Source organism: Mytilus trossulus, chromosome 8 (assembly GCF_036588685.1).
Source record: "Mytilus trossulus isolate FHL-02 chromosome 8, PNRI_Mtr1.1.1.hap1, whole genome shotgun sequence".
Lineage (NCBI taxonomy): Eukaryota > Metazoa > Mollusca > Bivalvia > Mytilida > Mytilidae > Mytilus > Mytilus trossulus.
Genome location: NC_086380.1, coordinates 4,764,037 through 4,785,994, shown reverse-complemented (window position 1 = coordinate 4,785,994; position 21,958 = coordinate 4,764,037). Strand labels below are relative to the sequence as shown.

The 21,958-nt window shown below is 31.0% G+C and overlaps 1 protein-coding gene across 6 annotated transcripts in view; it reads left to right on the top strand.

Annotated features, from left to right (window-relative positions):
* Nucleotides 1–15,912, top strand: part of LOC134728153 (serine/threonine-protein kinase unc-51-like) — a 36,339-nt gene extending 20,427 nt beyond the window's left edge. For 2 of the 6 annotated variants that reach the window (XM_063592626.1, XM_063592625.1), the window contains 9 exons: nt 225–353; nt 966–1,207; nt 3,484–3,609; nt 4,005–4,051; nt 5,621–5,739; nt 7,158–7,309; nt 8,286–8,330; nt 9,700–9,790; nt 11,267–15,912. In XM_063592626.1, coding sequence (XP_063448696.1) covers nt 225–353; nt 966–1,207; nt 3,484–3,609; nt 4,005–4,051; nt 5,621–5,739; nt 7,158–7,309; nt 8,286–8,330; nt 9,700–9,790; nt 11,267–11,349 — 1,034 coding nt within the window. In that variant the 3' untranslated portion in view covers nt 11,350–15,912. Of the gene's footprint in view, nt 1–224; nt 354–965; nt 1,208–3,483; nt 3,610–4,004; nt 4,052–4,461; nt 4,547–5,071; nt 5,157–5,376; nt 5,462–5,620; nt 5,740–7,157; nt 7,310–8,285; nt 8,331–9,699; nt 9,791–11,266 lie in introns of those variants that run through there. The other 4 variants (XR_010108776.1, XM_063592628.1, XM_063592629.1 and 1 more) reach the window with 4 other exon arrangements.
* Nucleotides 15,913–21,958: the final 6,046 nt, after the last annotated feature.

Genomic DNA, 21,958 nt, shown 5'->3' with positions numbered 1-21,958 from the left:
AAAAATGTGTTTTGAATTATGATAGCATAATTTGGATGCAGGGTTTCCTGAAATAACAATAATTATTCTCACATTTTGTTTCTTATTGAACACTCACAATATTAAACGAATGCAAGAAACAAATTCTTAATTTACACTAGTTTCATAAATTTTATGAAGTATTAATAGTAAATATTTTCTCAACTGTTAAAACCTTTACTAGTTTAAACTTACTTTACTTTTAGTAAACCGTGTGAAGAAAAATCTATGGCAACAGAGATCTAAGACTGAAACGAACATTGCAGAAAACTTAAGTGGAGGAAGTAGTTTCCTAGCAGAACAGCTGAGAAGAGCAGTTATTAATAGCCAACAAGGTATGCATACATAATTTCAGGTGTGATTTCTTTAACCTATCATGATACCTTCCAATAATGCTCAAGATCGCTATGTACATATGTTTTCCTTTTTATCTGTCTTTGAACTTTTTAGAGAATGTAAATATCTCATATACTTAAAATTCAGAAATTATTGTGTGCATTTATTATTTATTATTCAATTTTTACGATTTCGAGAAAAATCCTGTTTAATTCATATTAAGTATTTCAAAATGGGAGTTAAAACTATTACGTGTACAACTCTGTCGCATTTTTCGTAATAATAAAAATCTCGCATTATTTTTGAATTTACAGTAGCTGTCTATATTCCTGGAATGTTAATTTGCTAAGGTTGAAGAGTTTTCTTTTCTTAATATTATTCTCCTTATAGTTGATTGAAAAATTAAGTATCCGTTAATCTAACCAACAACTATTCCACACAACTCTTTATTCTAGTTTATTTTTCAACATGAAGTGTCAAAAGGGCTAAAATAAAAAAAATAGGAGAAAATTGAAAATACTTACTTTGAAAATACTTTTCACTGTACTGCATGTACTGGTTGTACATATGTTTATATTTTTTCACTATACCACATTTAATTATTATTTCAGGATCTAACCCAGGGGCAGTAATGCAGTATGGTAGTTTAGGTAGTTTAGGCAGCAGTAGAGAGAGATTGTCTTCTCCAATAAAGGAACGGTGTGGGTCATATGACTCGGAGCGGTCAGGGCTCTACCTTCAGAAAGTGGCTAACTCTCCATCACCACCCATGCTGTTTGCTCAGTCTCCACCTAACATGCAAGGACCTGTGGCATTCATAGCCCCGGGTCTCAACGAAGAAACTCTTATGGATGTAAGTGGCAGGATAGAAAATGGCTTGTGAAAATCTTTAAGTATAATTGGGTTCTCAATGATCATATTTTAATTCTTTAATTAGCCTCTAAAACATTTTTATACGACCGCAAATTTTGAAAAAAATTTCGTCGTATATTGCTATCACGTTGGCGTCGTCGTCGTCGTCGTCGTCCGAATACTTTTAGTTTTCGCACTCTAACTTTAGTAAAAGTGAATAGAAATCTATGAAATTTTAACACAAGGTTTATGACCATAAAAGGAAGGCTGGTATTGATTTTGGGAGTTTTGGTCCCAACATTTTAGGAATTAGGGGCCAAAAAGGGCCCAAATAAGCATTTTCTTGGTTTTCGCACTATAACTTTAGTTTAAGTTAATAGAAATCTATGAAATTTTGACACAAGCTTTATGACCACAAAAGAAAGGTTGGGATTGATTTTGGGAGTTTTGGTTTCAACAGTTTAGGAATTAGGGGCCAAAAAAGGGCCCAAATAAGCATTATTCTTGGTTTTCGCGCTATAACTTTAGTTAAAGTAAATAGAAATCAATGAAATTTAAACACAATGTTTATGACCACAAAAGGAAGGTTGGTATTGTTTTTGAGAGTTTTGGTCCCAACAGTTAAGGAAAAAGGGGCCCAAAGGGTCCAAAATTAAACTTTGTTTGATTTCATCAAAATTGAATAATTGGGGTTCTTTAATATGCCGAATCTAACTGTGTATGTAGGTTCTTAATTTTTGGTCCCGTTTTCAAATTGGTCTACATTAAGGTCCAAAGGGTCCAAAATTAAACTTAGTTTGATTTTAACAAAAATTGAAACCTTGGGGTTCTTTGATATGCTGAATCTAAAAATGTACTTAGATTTTTGATTATTGGCCCAGTTTTCAAGTTGGCCCAAATCGGGGTCCAAAATTAAACATTGTTTGATTTCATCAAAAATTGAATAATTGGGGTTCTTTGATATGCCAAATCTAACTGTGTATGTAGATTCTTAATTTTTGGTTTAGTTTTAAAATTGGTCTAAATTAAAGTGCAAAGGGTCCAAAATTAAACTAAGTTTGATTTTAACAAAAATTAAATTCTTGGGCCTCTTTGATATGCTGAATCTAAACATGTACTTAGATTTTTGATTATGGGCCCAGTTTTCAAGTTGGTCCAAATCAGGATCTAAAATTATTATATTAAGTATTGTGCAATAGCAAGTCTTTTCAATTGCACAGTATTGTGCAATGGCAAGAAATATCTAATTTCACAATATTGTGAAATTACAAATTTTTTTTTAATTAAGAGTTATCTTTCTTTGTCCAGTATAGTAAGCAAGAAATATCTGCAAGAATTTTTTTTAATTGGAGTTATCTTTCTTTGTCCAGAATCAACTTAAATCTTTGTTATATACAATATACAATGTATATTCTCTTTTTACTACCAACTGATAAATTTAAATAATCTTTACCATTCAGTGATAACAAGCAGTTTTTTTACATCTTAATATTTTATGATGTATTTAAATGAGTAGTAATTGTTGCAAACTCCATTAGAATATTTTAATTGAAATTAGTTTTGGAATAAGGGAAAGGGGGATGTGATTAAAAAATTGGGTTCAATTTTTCTCATTTGAAATTTCATAAATAAAAAGAAAATTTCTTCAAACATTTTTTTGAGAGGATTAATATTCAACAGCATAGTGAATTGCTCTAAGAGAAAACAAAAATTTTAAGTTCATTTGAATACATTCATTCTGTGTCAGAAACCTATGCTGTGTCAACTATTTAATCACAATCCAAATTTAGAGCGGAATCCAGCTTGAATGTTGTGTCCATACTTGCCCCAACTGTTCAGGGTTCAACCTCTGCGGTCGTATAAAGCTACGCCCTGCGGAGCATCTGGTCTATTTGAGTGCCAATAACATTGAAGAAAAATGATAATTTATATAAAAAATGAAAAAACACTGTTTGAAAAGAAATTCATCAGATTCAGGGAACAATAACTGAATAAGTATGTTCATTGATAGACTTTATACTACTATACAAAACTTTTAAACAGTAACTGTTTGTGAGAAATATTTATTTTATTACTTTAGCCTAATGAAAAGTTAGTTTCGTAATTGGCATCATGAATAATCACAAGCTAAGCCAAAAATTAAGTTTAAATATGTGAACAAGCAGAAATGTCTGATATTCTATTGACTGGAAAAGGTTTTGTTTAATCAATTGAGATAACTTAGAATCAAATTACTGATACTCATGCTGATGTAATTCGAATCTTCCTCCTTTATAGGATAACCACAATGAGACAATGGGAAAACTAAGTTTTGTAAATGACTTAGTATCATGTGTGATGGAGCTAGCTCAATCCAGAGGTGGACCACTGCACTCCCTGGCAGAATCTGTTAGTTTACATCAGGTATTGTAATAAAAAATGTCCTGATTAAGACATTGATATCACCATACAAAAAAAATAAATTCAGCTGCAAAACATGTCGAATTTCTTGGATTAAAATTCATATGAAATGCAGTTAATTTTTAGAAAGGGGGAGGTGTCACCTAAAGCATAATTATAGATAATTCTTACATTAAGCCTTACAGCCATTGTTGGTAAATCTCATTGGAATAAAAGACAAAAAATAATCAAGAAATTCAATCAGCTTTGCTTCTTTTCTTTTTCCTGGAAAATTAACAGTTAGATTTATTGAAATACTTTTGTTAAATTTTATCCTTTAGTATGTTGATGAAATTTCAGTATCTTCGATAATCAGTTAGTTGTACATGTATATAAATTATTTCTTGCATCTATTTTAGGGTGAACAATTACAAGATCAGCCACCTAGATTTACAGAAGCTCAAAGGTAACAGATAAATTTGAAGTAAAATCATATGAAATACTGAAAATTAATGACATTTTCATCAATTGATTATTTATTGATGTCAGTAATTAAAGATTGGATTTTTATGTTCCATTTATGGACATTATGTTTTCTGGTCTTTGCCTATATCTGTCTGTTCGTTCATCCGTCCGTTCCTCTGTCTGTTGGTTTGTCCTTCGTCCGTCTGTCCCGCTTCAGGTTAAAGTTTTTGGTCGAGGTAGTTTTTGATGAAGTTGAAGTCCAATCAACTTGAAATTTAGTACACATGTTCCCTATGATATGATCTTTCTAATTTTAATGCCAAAGTAGCAATTTTACCTCATTTTCACTGAACATAGAAACAGTTAGTGTTATACGTCAGAGCTTTACATCTCTTGTCTTATATTTTTCAGACGACTTGAACAGTTAGTGTTATACGTCAGAGCTTTACGTCTCTTGCCTTGTATTTTTCAGACGACTTGAACAGTTAGTGTTGCACGTCAGAGCGTTACATATCTTGTCTTATATTTTTCAGACGACTTGAACAGTTAGTGTTATACGTCAGAGCTTTATGTCTCATGCCTTGTATTCTTCAGACGACTTGAACAGTTAGTGTTATACATTAGAGCTTTACATCTCATGCCTTGTATTCTTTAGACAGCTTGAACAGTTAGTGTTGCACGTCAGAGCATTACATCTCTTGTCTTGTATTTTTCAGACGACTTGAACAGTTAGTGTTATACGTTAGAGCTTTACATCTCATGTCTTGTATTTTTCAGACGATTTGAACAGTTAGTGTTATACGTTAGAGCTTTACATCTCATGTCTTGTATTTTTCAGACGATTTGAACAGTTAGTGTTATATGTCAGAGCTTTACATCTCTTGTCTTGTATTTTTCAGACGACTTGAACAGTTAGTGTTATACGTTAGAGCTTTACATCTCATGTCTTGTATTTTTCAGACGACTTGAACAGTTAGTGTTATACATTAGAGCTTTACATCTCATGTCTTGTATTTTTCAGACGACTTGAACAGTTAGTGTTGTACGTCAGAGCGTTACATCTCTTGTCTTGTATTTTTCAGACGACTTGAACAGTTAGTGTTGTATGTCAGAGCGTTACATCTCATGTCTTGTATTTTTCAGACGACTTGAACAGTTAGTGTTGTACGTCAGAGCGTTACATCTCTTGTCTTGTATTTTTCAGATGTCTTGAACAGTTAGTGTTATACGTCAGAGCTTAACATCTCTTGTCTTGAATTTTTCAGACGACTTGAACAGTTAATGTTATACGTCAGAGCTTTACATCTCATGTCTTGTATTTTTCAGACGACTTGAACAGTTAGTGTTATACGTCAGAGCTTTACATCTCTTGTCTTGTAGTTTTCAGACGACTTGAACAGTTAGTGTTATACGTCAGAGCTTTACATCTCTTGTCTTGTATTTTTCAGACAACTTGAACAGTTAGTGTTATACGTTAGAGCTTTACATCTCTTGTCTTGTATTTTTCAGACGACTTGAACAGTTAGTGTTATACGTCAGAGCTTTACATCTCTTGTCTTGTATTTTTCAGACGACTTGAACAGTTAGTGTTATACGTCAGAGCTTTACATCTCTTGTCTTCCTCTCTACAGTTGGCACAGAAAGAAATCAAGTCAGAGAGATTACAAGTCTCTAAGTCATTAAAAACAGGTAGGAATCAATTTGTCAGCATGTTTAAATAGAAATATTTGCATGACTTGATAAAGTTAAATAAACAAGTGATGTTTCTGTATGAAAACAATCATTTAAGTACCAGAAAGGATAAAAAGTGTATTTTACCATTAATAAGAAAGTTTGCTTCAGCCTATAGATACTATGTATCTTCTTACCATTGCAATTAGCCATGAGCTTTTAAAACTAAAAAATGTTTCTCTATTTTGAAGCCCTCAATGTAACATTGAGATAAAGAACAACTTTAATAGAGCAATAAACAGAAAAATATTGAGCAATTTTGTTAAGTTGATAATAATGCTTTCACCAGTAATTCATCACAAAAAAATGAAGAAAGAGGTTTTTGTGATCAAAGAATATGTCATGATTAACTTCATCAAGAACACTTAATGTCAATTTTTAAGAGCTAAGAAACTACACAAGAGCATTATGAACAAAAGGGACTTAAAAATAATTTAAAACAAAATAAGGTTAAAGATAAATGTAAATAATATAAATCCCTAAAAATTTTCTTAAGACCCATATTTTCATAAAAAGATTCATATATTAGCTAAATACTATTTATTGAGAAATGTTGCATACACTTTTTTTGGCAGTAGACAAATAATCAAGATAAATTATTGAGATTTCAGAAAATACTATGTATACAATTAAATTAATGCTAACAAAGTTCATATTGTGACTTTTTATGTACCTATCTTGTCACAAATTTTGCAGTAATAAAAACACAGCAAACATTTTTGATTTTACAATCTGAATTTAGCAAATAGCCATTCAAGTTGGTGCCATTTTAGAAATATATGCATGGGAGAAAAAGCATTGCTTTCAAATCTTAAGGGAGTTCGCTTCTCAGTTTCATAGTAATTTACTTTTCAAAATACTAGTTTATATTGAAAGAGAATTCATAAAAGAATCCAAAGAGCAAACAAAGTATATAGGTCACCGTGCTTGTTTTCGAGATATTAGCCATTGAATTTTTGACGGGAAAATATTCTCTCTTGACTTTTTATAGATTTATCATTGACAAGTTGAAGTTCCCAAAAACTGTTAAAAAGTAATAAAAATTTTGTAAGACTTTTATACACGTAAAAGATTTACAAAAAGTAATATTGGGGTCACCAGGCAAAATTTTACAAGGCATGCAAATCGATAAAACCAGAGGATACCGAAAATCTGAAAAAAAATCCAAAACATGACAAGCCAGCTTCCTTAACTATGCATGAATGATACCCAAATTGCCTCTACACATGTTTAACTCATATCATATATAAGTCAAATACAAAAATCTTTTCAATTATTTCTGGAATAGACTATAGTTGAATTGGTCATATATTTATGAAGTAGATAAAGATAGTAAGAAAGTACATAAGTAAAAGGTAAATAATTTTTCCTTACAGTCCTGAAGGAAATGAATGCTAATTACCATAAATGTTTGTCAGTGTGTAAACACATACAACAACGAATGGGTACGGCCATCCAGACAGCACTGACGCCTCAGTTACTGGTCGCCACTGCTGACAAACTTATCTACAACCATGCCATTGAAATGGTCAGTTTTTATGTTGTACAATGTATTTCTTATTTCAGCATAAAGAAAAAAACCTGTGTTATAAAATTATACAAATTTTCAAATGTAATTTATTTATACTACAAACAAATTGAAATATAATGAGCACATGTACATAATTTGCTTTCAATGATTAGATTTCTGTTTTGATTATATTCGTGTCAACCAATCAAATGTGCTTCCAACAGAAAGTTAAGCAGAGCATTGTCAGATCTGTGCAAGGAAAGCATGGATGAATTACCGATATCTGTATTATAATCAGATGTTTACACAACAGAAGAATGAAATTTGAAATGGACAACAATTCTTGTTAATCATTTTGGTATTGAAATATACTACATGTAATTGAATTTAAGATAAACAGAGTGTAAATGGATGTTATATTGTGGCTTTTGGTAATCAGAATAATGACTCGCCGATGGACCATAACTATCAACAATTGATCAATTAGGATCACAGCTAAATAATAGTTGAAAAAAGAATTAACTCTAATAACAGTATTCTGAAGAATTATTAGGACTTTTACAAAAGTTGGGAGAATTGATAATTGAAACAGATGTTCTAAATGACCAAAAAAAATAATCATACATTTTTGTTTGTTTAACAATGCGTCTATATTTATACACCACAATTTCAATGTTGAGAGTACCTAGACTAATCAGCTACTCTATAACAACTATTATATATACAAAGTTCCCAAGTTGAGCAGGTAAATTGTAAAAAGACTACTTTCAAATTCATGCATTAACCCGTACATTTCCTAAGTCACAATGCTATGTTATCACGTCACAGAAAGAACCAATGATGCAATGAGGGCATTTTCGCTGATTGACCTCATATCAAGAAGATTAGACTCACTGAAAGAAAAACACCTTGGAATTGGTCTATACATTTATTGTTGTGTTTTAAAAGTGTTTTATATAATATTTGTTTAAACTCTCTAAATTTTCTCTTTTAGTGTCAAACAGCAGCATTAGATGAATTGTTTGGTAACCCACAAGAGGTAAGTCGTAGAAAATATATGTATATATACTTTATAAAGATGCAACTGTGCTATTTGAGCAGTAAAATTGCATTGACCGTATATTCATATGTGATATACAGTCACTGACCGTATATCACCTTGTTTATGACGTTGACAATGTGTTCCCGTAGAGTTTTATTTATGAGGTCAATAAAACATACAGGTTAGTGGAAATTTTATGTCTGCCGCTCAAATTTAAGAATGATGGTTTTTACCTAAATACTTCATTTAGAACAGTTATAAAAGATGGACAAAAAATTCCAAAGGGACAGTCAAACTCATAAATCTAAAACAAACTGACAACGCCATGGCTAAAAATGAAAAAGACAAACAGAAAAACAATAGTACACATGACACAACATAGAAAACTATAGAATAAACAACACGAACCCCACCAAAAACTAGGGGTGATCTCAGGTGCTCCGGAAGGGTAAGCAGATCCTGCTCCACATGCGGCACCCGTCGAGTTGCTTATGTGATTACAAATCCGGTAAATAGTCTAATTCGGTAGGTCAAATTCATGAAAGGGAAGGGGATTGTAGTTACGACGTAAGGAACATATCCAATATCATTTGTGAAACGGTTATTCCATAACGGTCAACCAACTAGTGATGGCGTACCGATGATTTCAACTTCACCATTTGGAACTCTTGGTTTAATAGCTTCCTTGTGAGCAGTAACCCTCTATCAAGAAAATCAGGATAGGAAATGCAAGCACGGGAATATCGTATCAATTGGGAGATATATACCCCGTATGCAGGTGCTGCTGGAATGTTGCTACTTAGAAATGGAAAGTTCACAATTGGAAAGCTGAAATCATAGTTGCTGTATATAAAGAATAACCATACATTGTCTCGAAATGTCAATGTTAATTGTACTCCGCTTGAAACAGGTAGAAATGCTCGGCACAGCCACTCTTTCCACTGGTTTCTAAGCCTTGTACAAATAACATTGATATTTCAAGACAATGTATGGTTATTTTATGGGTATACAAAGAGGTGGTATGAATGCCAATGAGACAACTCTCCATCCAAGTCACAATTTGTAAAAGAAAAACCGTTATAGGTCAAAAAGGAACCTAGGCTCACACCAAACAGCAAGATATAAAGGGTCCCTTAATGACTAGTGTAAAACCATTCAAACAGAAAAATCAATGGTCTGATCTACATGTATATAAAAAATGAGAAATTATGAACCTCATATAAGCAGTTGCTTTTGAGCAAAATCATGCAAAGCTGAATTTAACATAAACCGTTAAAAATCTGTTATGAAACAGCAATCCAACAACATAACAAAATTGAATTAAAAAAAAATAATTTGACTTAATGTTTTTCATCAAATTTTTCAGTGCTTTAGACGATACCAGAGTGCTCACATACTTCTTCACAGCCTATCTCAACAGGCTAGAAATGTCAAGGACAGATATCTTATAAATAAATGTAAGTATTCTTTTTTTGAAAAAATAGATAAACTGTGGGATACATATATTCATGGATTTTGAGGGCATAGGAAAACCATAATTATACATGATCAATGAAGTACAAATTTTATTAAGTTTTTTATGTCCCATTTATGCGCATCACGTTTTCTGGTATGTGCATCTGTTGGTGTGCTCATTTGTCTGCTGCTTTAGGTTAAAGTTTTTGGTCAAGGTAGTTTTGGATGAAATATAAGTCCAATCAACTTGAAACTTAATACACATGTTCCCTATGATATGATCTTTCTAATTTTTATGCCAAATTAGAGTTTTAACCCCAATTTCATGGTCCTATGAACATAGAAAATGATGGTGCAAGTTGGGACACATTCTTCTATAATTTAAAATAAGAAGATGTAGAATAAGTGCCAATGCAATGTATGATTGATTGATGGTTCTTTAAAAGTAAGCTGTGTGGTATTTCAAGTGTATTAACCCTTGTTGTATGGGGGCCATAATATTACGGCCGTACCCAGACCACCGTTATTTTGGCATCAATGGCGCTTCATACATTTAGAGGTCATCATAATGCCATTTAATTTGTAGTGTATGCACGTTTCCTCAATCTGAAACTATTCATGTCATGTTTCTCACTTTCAATATTCATTTTGAGCTCAAATACGAACTTCAAAATTTTATATCGGACAAAATTGTGTTTTTGGAGGGGTGAAAGAACAACAACTCAAGGTCTGAAACACGGAGTTCAGAGGACTGAAACCTTGACAAATACTGTTAACCTAAGGGCACATAACGACTGGTCGTGTTTATTATCAAAATACGCTGAGGAAACGACTACTTCCTGTTGCAAGTCCAGTTAAAGTTCAAAATCGCAAAAATTTGGAAATTTTGTGAATTTTGATGCAAATTACCTTCTTTCCACTGATGAACCCAGATCAGTTTCATTCCGACCTAACAACTGTTGTGATAAAAGTGTTGACTAGTATCCACTCTACATGTAAACTACAGATGGATGCATCTATTAGCATCTCTCGGACTTACAGGTCGAGAAAAAGAACGAACAAACGTCAAAATTGACACTTTTTGCACCTGAGGACCAACTTTGGGGTAAATTCCCGCCCACTCTTCCCTGTGTCCTCACCCCAACCATCCACTCTGTGATCCCCTATCTTAGATTTATTGCAATCAGTATGCATCAGCATCAGGGTACAGCTTATTTGCATATCATTTGCATATTTTTGCAAATACTCGAAATTAAGACAATTTTTGAAAACATCTCAGCATGGTAAGGGTTAAGAATAAAGAAAAAATTAACAAGACATCTTAAAATCCCTGTTTCAAGGGTTGGTTAATTTTAATTTCAGGTAAAATTATCTTTTTAATTTTATTTTACCAAAGACTTAATTTATTTTCGTCCAGGGTTAAGTCTACTTATATGGAATGTGAGCTTTATTTGATGACATGTTTTTGTACATTTTAGATAAAGATACTGTTGAGAGAAGATTAACAAATATACAGAGTACACAGACATTCATGCATCCCTATGAGACCCCTGTCAGCTGATAAATGTCACATGATAGATATGGACTAATAAATGACCTTCATTCAGGGTCACAATCTTTACATGTGACAATATTTAGACTTGATTCCATTGTGACCAATGAAGTTTTCATTACAATATCCAGTTATGAAACAAAATTGAATTGGATATCACATTCATGAAAAAAAATCATCCAGCCCTATGCAATTGTAGCGTTCTACAAATTAGAGGACACCAGCAGGGAAAACTTCAGTTTTTCAAGTAACCTAAGACATGGAATTAAGTTCCATATTGTGTTGTTGATTTTAATTCTAATTCTTACTTTGAAAATAGTCTTGTTATGCTAGCAAAGTGTTTTATATAGCATTGTCACAGAAGTTAAGCATTTTGTGCTTAAGGATAAGGACAGAAGCATCTATTTTTAGTTCAGGGATTTTCCTGAAATTATTTATTGATGTTGTGCTTAAGGATGAAGGATAGAAGCTTTAAGAGTGATTGTAAATGTTTGTTATGACTTATTTATTGTTAGTTGTAGTTTTGTGAGGTATAAATCCAGCTTGTGTTCTATTATATGTGATATTATGGAATGATGAATGACCGAGTTGATACAAACACAAATTTGATAATCGTGTTTAAGAAAAGTTTTTAGTTTTTAGAGGTATTGCTTACACCTGATAAAAATATTGCCTTTAGATTTTCCATTAATACTATGACAAAGATCTAGTGACTCACAGATGATATGGATTACAATAACATTTTTGTCACGGGAAGAGAGAAGAAATACCCTGTTTTTACATTATTATTTATTACTAATTACATTACCATGTTTTATTTATTTTACATTTATATGCTTTTTAAAGATGCTTGAAAGAAGGGAAGACAAATGTTGGCTGTTGCCAGTTTAGATTAGACAGAATATGTTAGGAATTTTTTTATTAGTCAAAATAAGTGTCTATTTTTAGTTCATGGATTTTTCTGAAAATGTTTATATGGGGAGTTAGAGCATCAAGGGTTGTGGTGGTATCTGAAGATCAGTGTAACGATTAAATTAGGATGGATTGAATAGAAAGTAATATAATGTTCCAGTTATCTTAAAAAACCGATATAGAGAAATTTGAAAATTCAAAAAGGGTATTTTATGGTTCCTTAAAAGTGTAAAAATAGTTGGAAAATCAACATATATAAATAAATAAATAATTTAGTATTATAAATCGCATAAAAATAAGTACTTTTGATTTAAATCAGCAAAAATTAGATGCTTCAAAAATATTTCATTTATAGTAAAACAAACTTTTTGTAGATTATTTGAACAAGTTTAATTATTGAAAATCTATTGGTAAGGAAAATCATCTTTATATCTATCATACCACACTATTTATGTAATCATGTATACATTTTCTGCTGTCACATACATAATATACAGAACAACAACTCAGGGAATTATATATACCGCATCATCATTCAATTTGGAATTAGGACAGGAATAATTGGAAAATCAAGACAATTATGTTTATAACAGAGGATATAGATATATAATAATTATTGAAAGATACTGGAATATTTATATGTACAGATCTGTTAAGATTCATATATTTGAAAATAAATTGATGAATTTAAAGTTTTGTGAGAGAGTCTGAAAGATGAAGACTTATTTAAAACATACAGGTGATCTGATGGATTACTGACCTACATCAGTGTAATTGATTATTCTTAGCAGACGACACTCTTACATGTTTGTGCAGACCACGTTATTTGACAGATGAAATTCTTACATGTTTGTACAGACTAAATTATTTGGTAGACAATTATATACTTACATGTATGTAGATAATACATTTTTATGTGACATGTGATGCAATCCGAAATGAGAATTGTATTTTTGATGTATGCATAAAGTGAAAATAATTGTGTGCCAATTTAAGTGCAATTCAATGAGAACCTTTATGGAGGAAATTTTTTTGTGTGCAGTGAAATATTGCAACATTACAAAATGGAATTCCTTATTTTATGTTAAAAATGTGAACAGATTGTGAACCGATTTGTGAAAATTCATGAATGAACTGTGATGCTATTCTTGAAACAAGGAGATCTGTCTGAAAACTAGACCATGTGATTTAGTCATGTGACAGTCATGTGACAAATGTGATACACTAAGATGTGATAAACTAAGTTAGATTAACTTTTCATGTAAATAAAACCGTTTATTATATACGTTTTTTTAGTAAATAGTTGAATTTTATCACATATATTCAACAGCATTTGATTCTAGGGAAAATATAATATGATGGTCCGTTTTCTCTGGTACTTATAGTTGATATTATTTGCATTTTATTTTGCCAAATACATTGCAACCTTGCCAGTTCAATTCCCTTAAGTTTCAAATTTGTGTATCATTTTAATTTGCTTCATTAATGAAAATCATTCTTATTTATTTTCAATGCACCCATACTAAAAAAAAATGTATATGAATGTATGAAACTGCTTAAACTCATTTTCATTTTTTAAGGCATTTTTTGCATTGCCCATGCATATTTGTATTTTTGCCAATATATATTTTTCTTACATGTTAGCTTAGTTTAGTTATCCATATTAGTTTGTAAATATTTTAGAGATCTCGTTATTTTGCTGTAGTTTTAGTTATTTTAAAGCAATCATTTTAATTTTGTTTTTTTGGTGCTTGGATAGTATTATTACAAAGCCTATATGTAACCTTTTCCTTTCTTGATAGGAATAAGTACATGGTACATATTTTAATACATCAATGTCGTTTTTATGTTTTATATATAAAGTCTTTCAAAATTGTTGTTATACACAGAGTGCAAGAGAGAGGGATACATGTGTGTTTTCCAGTAGTTGTGTTGTAGTTTAAAAAATCATTAGACTTGAATACATGAACTGTCTATTTAAAAGTGTGATTTCATTTGAACGCATGCTTCTGCTTAATTCAAACTTGCAAGACCAGAATGCTTCTTGAAAATTGAAATCAACTGCTAATTTTTGACAGCTCGTACCTCTTTTTTTCACATCATATCATATCTCATATGTAAGTAAACTCATTCAACTTTTAACTTAATTTCTATGTGGTTAGAATCATTTATAAATAGTTTCACAGCAGTAAGGTGTATTTAGACTGTCTCATTTTAAATTCAGACCAGGAAGTTTAGTACAATTTTTTGTATTCAAATCATTTACATTGCTTTTGATCAATGTTATACTTGATTTGATTACATTAGAAATACTGTAAATATTTAATATTATTCTATATAATGTAAGAGAGTAATTACCTTTTTACATATCAACCTTTCTGCATTGATTTTATAAAAAAGCAATTTTAAGTCTGATGTGATGATATCTTTCAAATTTGATATCAAACCTAAAATGGTTAGATCAAAATGTATGTATCGAAATGGTTTATTATGAACTTTGTTAAATAAAAAAGATAATATCTGTTTGTTTTGTAAAATTCAATGACGAAAAAAACCTTTTAGGGATCACATTAAAATTATTGTGTCTAATAAACAGGATAAATAGAATTGTCTTGATGAACTGAATTTCTTTGAAGTTGTTATTATTTTGATTTTTTTCACCATCATGTTTAAGCTAAGGCATTTTCAGAAATAATTTCAGCACACTATAATTCCTAAATTTGTAGTTTTTAATGATGCATATTTATGTTAGCGAGTAATTACAGGTAAATGTTATTTATTTATCGTTGATGTTTTTAATAATTTTATTAGTAGCTTAGAAATGTGATGCAAGTGCAATTTGATATGATAATCTGATGCTAAAAATAGATTTCATGGATACTGTCAATTAAATGAGAATTTGATTTATTTTTATTGCTTTCAAAACTCAAAATAAACAATAAATATTTATGATAAAAAAAAATTATTTGGCATTCAAATCATGAATTCTGAATTTCATGTTTGACAACAATACTGATAATATGAACCATTGATTGGTGTATGGAAACAAATAAAATCGTTGTGAAGTTGTGAAATCAATCATCATTTAACTTACCGTAATGAATAACAGTAGTATTGTGGTTTTGATAGTTTATGTTAATTTTATACTTAAACTAAATTTTTCAAAGTGCTTTTTTTGAAATCCAACCTTTAAAACATGTAAAATAGGCTCAAGAACATTCCATACCATATGTATTATTGAAGTCATTTGTGTTTTATTGAAATTCTTAGTCTATACCAGGAATAAATTAGTGTTATGTAAAATAATTGAAAGAATGATTTCAATGGGAAGTAACTTCTGGTACCATGAAGAGAAAATGGGAATATCAACTCTCAAATATGTTAATTTGAAAGTTCATAATTTCTATGGTAACTGACAAAAATCTCAGATGAAAGAATAATTATGTTTCATGGTGCTGGACTCCTATTCAGACTTATGGATTGGTAATCTCATGTAACTAAATGGTGTCTTACTTATTGTGCTATAACTAACTTAAAGCATTTTATATATGAATTGAAGAGAATTAAGGACATGATGGCAATAAGTGATATACCTCTCCAATGTGTTTTATGTATCATATTTATTTAAAAGATGTGAAATAAAATCATAAAACATCTAGATTGAATCTTTTTATTTATATCTGTCTTTATGAGATATTTTATTTTTATTGCAGTATTTAACAATACTATATTTTATGGAGCTATATGCATAAATCACACAAAAAAATCTAATTAAAATGTATTTTTTTTAAATCATTGGTTGTCATTATCTCATATAACATGAAAGACATATACAATTTGAAAAGCATTGATTGCACAGTTCATTAGAAGTAATAACTGTTGGCAGAAATCCACCTGTCTCTCTCCTTTACTTCACCAAATACCAACAAAATACTATCAGAAAAACTTATCAAAACCAGAAATACTTCTGGAAGACAGAAGCAAAACCTGATCACAGGATTACACAAAACAAGGAAAACTTAAGATTGACCAATGAACCATGAAAATGAGATCATGGTCAGATGATGATTGCAAGACAGACATATACAACATACAATCATTTATACACCTATTGCTAAAAGTATTAGAAAAACAGACCAAAATTAAAAAAATAAACATTGAGCAATGAACCAAAAAAATTAGGTCAAGGTTAAATAAAACATACCAGACTGACATGTATATTGTAAAATATTTCATACACTTAATATAGGTGACCTATTGCATACAGTATTTTAAAAACAAACCAAAACACAAAATCTTAAACTAATGAACCATGAAAATGAGGCCAAGAACAAAGGACATATGACAGATGGAAACTTCATAACATAAGGCATCTAGAAGGATCCAGGTCTTCTACCTTCTTAAATTACAAGCTTTTAAGAGGTTAGCTTATGCAACTGCCACCACCACCTGCATGATCACTATCCATGTCAAAACTTTGTGCTACAGGCTCTGCAATAAAATCAAGAAGACAAGATATTTAAGCTTGTGCACTCTTGTAAATACATATAGATATATTAAGACTGTTGGTTTTCCTGTTTGAATGGTTTACCCAAGTATTTTGGGGGGCCACTAATAGCTTGCTGTTCAGTGTGAGCAAAGGCTCTGTGTTGAATGCTGTACTTTGACCTATAATTGTTTACTTTTTATACGACCGCAAATTTTGGAAAAATTTTCCTCGTATATTGCTATCACGTTGGCGTCGTTGTCTGCGTCGTCGTCGTCCGAATACTTTTAGTAAAAGTGAATATAAATCTATAAAATTTTATCACAAGGTTTATGACCACAAAAGGAAGGTTGGTATTGATTTTGGGAGTTTTGGTCTCAACATTTTAGGAATTAGGGGCCAAAAAGGGCCCAAATAAGCATTTTCTTGGTTTTCGCACTATAACTTTAGTTTAAGTTAATAGAAATCTATGAAATTTTGACACAAGGTTTATGACCACAAAAGAAAGGTTGGGATTGATTTTGGGAGTTTTGGTTTCAACAGTGTAGGAATTAGGGGCCAAAAAGGGCCCAAATAAGCATTATTCTTGGTTTTCGCACAATAACTTTAGTTTAAGTAAATAGAAAATAATGAAATTTAAACACAATGTTTATGACCACAAAAGGAAGGTTGGTATTGATTTTGGGAGTTTAGGTCCCAACAGTTTAGGAATTAGGGGCCAAAAAGGGACCCAAATAAACATTTTCCCTGGTTTTCACACCATAACTTTAGTATAAGTAAATAGAAATCTATGAAATTTAAACACAAGGTTTATGACCATAAAAGGAAGGTTGGTAATGATTTTGGGAGTTTTGGTCCCAACAGTTTAGGAATAAGGGGCCCAAAAGGTCCAAAATTAAACTTTGTTTGATTTCATCAAAATTGAATAATTGGGGTTCTTTGATATGCCGAATCTAACTGTGTATGTAGATTTTTAACTTTTGGTCCCGTTTTCAAATTGGTCTACATTAAGGTCCAAAGGGTCCAAAATTGAAGTTTGATTTTGACAAAAAATTAATCGGTTGGGTTCTTTGATATGCTGAATCTAAAAATGTACTTAGATTCTTGATTATCGGCCCAGTTTTCAAGTTGGTCCAAATCGGGGTCCAAAATTAAACTTTGTTTGATTTCATCAAAAATTGAATAAATGGGGTTCTTTGATATGCCAAATCTAACTGTGTATGTAGATTCCTCATTTTTGGTCTTGTTTTCAAATTGGTCTACATTAAAGTCCAAAGGGTCCAAAATTAAACTTAGTTTGATTTTAACAAAAATTGAAATCTTGGGTTTTTTTGATATGCTGAATCCAAACATGTACTTAGATTTTTGATTATGGGCCCAGTTTTCAAGTTGGTCCAAATCAGGATCTAAAATTATTATATTAAGTTTTGTGCAATAGCAAGTCTTTTCAATTGCACAGTATTGCGCAATGGCAAGAAATATCTTATTGCAAAATATTGTGAAATAGCAATTTTGTTTTTAATTAGATTTATCTTTCTTTGTCAAGAATAGTAAGCAAGAAATATCTAATTGTAAGAATTTTTTTTATTTGGAGTTATCTTTCTTTGTCCAGAATCAACTTAAATCTTTGTACAATATACAATGTATATTCACTTTTTACTACCAACTGATAAATTAAAATAATCTTTACCATTCAGTGATAACAAGCAGTTGTTTTACATCTTAATATTTTATGATGTATTTAAATGAGTAGTAATTGTTGCAAACTCCATTAGAAATTTTAATTGAGATTAGTTTTGGAATAAGGGAAAGGGGGATGTGATTAAAAAAAATGGGTTCAATTTTCTCATTTGAAATTTCATAAATAAAAAGAAAATTTCTTCAAACATTCTTATGAGAGGAATAATATTCAACAGCATAGTGAACTGCTCTAAGAGAAAACAAAAATTTTAATTTCATTAGAACACATGCATTCTGTGTCAGAAACCTATTCTGTGTCAACTATTTAATCATAATCCAAATTTAGAGCTGAATCCAGCTTGAATGTTATGTCCATACTTGCCCCAACCGTTCAGGGTTCAACCTCTGTGGTCGTATAAAGCTACGCCCTGCGGAGCATCTGGTTACAAATTATTACTTGGATGGAGAGTTGTCTCTTTGGTACTCATACCACACCATCTTATATCTATGCTACTTTCTTCTCATAAACTAGTAAATTGCCCTCCTCAGATCTGTTATAAAGAATGTAGAAGATACAATTGACATTTTTAATACGACCGCAAAAAATTGAAAAATTTTTCGTCTTATATTGCCATCACGTTTGTGTCGTCGTCTGTGGCGTCCGAATACTTTTAGTTTTTGCACTCTAACTTTAGTAAAATTGAATAGAAATCTATGAAATTTTATCACAAGGTTTATGACCACAAAAGGAAGGTTGGGATTGGTTTTGGGAGTTTTGGTCTCAACATTTTAGGAATTAGGGGCCAAAAAGGGCCCCAATAAGTATTTTCTTGGTTTTCACACTATAACTTTAAAGTAAATTGAAATCTATGAAATTTTGACATAAGGTTTATGACCACAAAAGAAAGGTTGGGATTGATTTTGGAAGTTTTGGTTCGAACAGTTTAGGAATTAGGGACCAAAAAAGGGCCCAAATAAGCATTAGTCTTGGTTTTTGCACAATAACTTAAGTATAAGTAAATAGAAAGCAATGAAATTTAAACACAAGGTTTATGACCATAAAAGGAAGGTTGGTAATGATTTTGGGAGTTTAGATCCCAACAGTTTAGGAATAAGGGGCCCAAAAGGTCCAAAGTTAAACTTTGTCTGATTTCATCAAAAATTGAATAATTGGGGTTCTTTGATATGCAGAAACCTATGCTGTGTCAACTGTTTTTAAAATTACAATCCAAATTCAGACCTGAATTCAGCTTGAATGTTGTGTCCATACTTGCCCCAACCGTTCAGGGTTCAACCTCTGCGATCGTAGTTTTTGTACTAGAACACACCCGTGATATCGATACAGTTTTCTCTGCTTTCAAATCTTTCTGTTTGAACCCGTCGAACCCATTAACTTATTAAAATATTGGTAATATAAATAATTTGGAAAACAAAAGGTCCTGGAATGGAGTATTTTTTAATCAACAGCATTATCCTAAATTAGTTATTATATAAATTTGAATTTTTGGATTTGCAGTTTTACTTCATGACCGCTAACAAATTGAAAACTGTACCTATACGCCTTTTTTTAGTCCAGATTTTTAGTATTCGTATTGTTATCTAAAAAAGTCCTACTGGTTAAAATACTACAATAGAAAACAATTTGACAATTTAGTTGTGTCAACCCTGTGATTATGACCCGTGTATATAGCATATTGATCCTGTATACACCGTTTGGTGGTGCGCCTGTCAGATGCGCAACGTACAGATAAGGAATTAGGTAACAGGTGAATATACTATTGGTATCGGTATCGGACTCGACCCGGAACTTCTTAATTATTGGCAATATTAATTACGTGGAAAACAAAAGGGCATGGAGTGGTGTAATTTTTAATCTACACCATTGTACTATATTAGTTATATATAAAGTTGAATTCTTTGATTCGTCCTTTTTACATGATGACAGCTAACAAATTGGACCTCGTAATTTTAGTATTATAGATTTGCTTGAAAATAATACTAACATACATACTTACGCTAATCAAACTGTTTCCTGATTATAACATTTACTTTAAGTGAAAAGAAATAATGTTGTTCAAGCCAAATTAAGGATGAGCAGTAGTCTATGAATGTATTGTTGTACAGCAGAACTGCAAACCATGTATTAGCACCAAATCAAATCATGAACATTTTAAAATCCTGAGAAAAAAGTCTTTTCAACTGTTTTAATAAAGCAAGAATATGCATTGCTGGTTTATATAGGACAGTCCCCTCATTTCTATACAAGTCCATAAAGATGAGGAAAACAATTCTTATACTGAATTCAGATAAAAAATAAAATTAAAAACTGTTTAATATATTTATTTGGCAGTAGTAAAATAATAATAAATATTGTAAAAAAAATGTGTAAAAACAGGATCATTGCATTATCAATAAAGAAAACAGTGTAGAAAAAACACAAAATAACCAAGGTGCACATGTTTCATATCCAAAATCATAATTCAAATATCTGAAAACAGGAAGTATGTGTTCTGCAACTATGAAAAGCATTACAGTAGTTCAAGCTATCACTGTCAAGCTTCTGATCAAAAATGAGATCAACCCTAGTTGTTATTCAGTACTTTTACGGGCATACGATACAGTTTTGATCCTGTATTTACAAGTTGGTGAACATTTGCATATAGGCTATTTTTTACCTGATTCAATCAAATATGTAATAAAAAATATACCTTCATGTGCTACTTTTAAGAGTATAATGAGGTCGAAATTTTTTATATTTGCTCAAAATTTAGATTTGTGGCCGTATTTTCTTTTTCGAAAGAAGACATATCTTTTTTGTTATAAATGATAAACACAAATTTTTTGTTGTTAAATAATCGATAATTTCTGTATTTTATAATTATCCCATAAAATATGCATTTTTAATTCAGAAGTAACTCATATTTATCAAATGTTCTAAATTGAGGAAAATACGTCATTTTTTGCTGCATGTTATCAAAATTTAAAAAAATTCTCTATTTACAGTTTTATCAAATTTGGGTCAAATAATCTCCCTGCAAAATGAAAGAAATTGCTGTTTTGAAAAGTAGGGGTCCATGAACTCGTTTTCAAATTAAATCAGTTTAAAGGATAAAAATCAGTCGAAAAATGCATCTTTTCCCGATATGTCACAGTTTGACGTCGTGAAAATAACATTTTACGTTAGCAACGTCTTTACCTCCCCTGTAACTGTATCGTATTCCCTTAATGTGAAAAACAAACAGACGAATTGACATGCTACAATTCCCTTCTTTTATTAATCTTTCTTACTAATTTATATGTTTACTGATCCTGCAGATGTCAGTATAATGGTAATCTCCTAGTTATAGCAGTAAATCTGTAAAAAAAGGAGCAAAATTGAAAAAAAAAACATAATAAGGAAGGGACATGTAGCAAGTCTAAGTTGATTGGACTATAGTCCTAGAGTTGGGTAAAACATCATCATAAGTGATATAAAGAGGAGGGGGAAACTCTCATCCAAAAATACAAACATAATCAAAAGTACTTTATGATTTCTTTTTT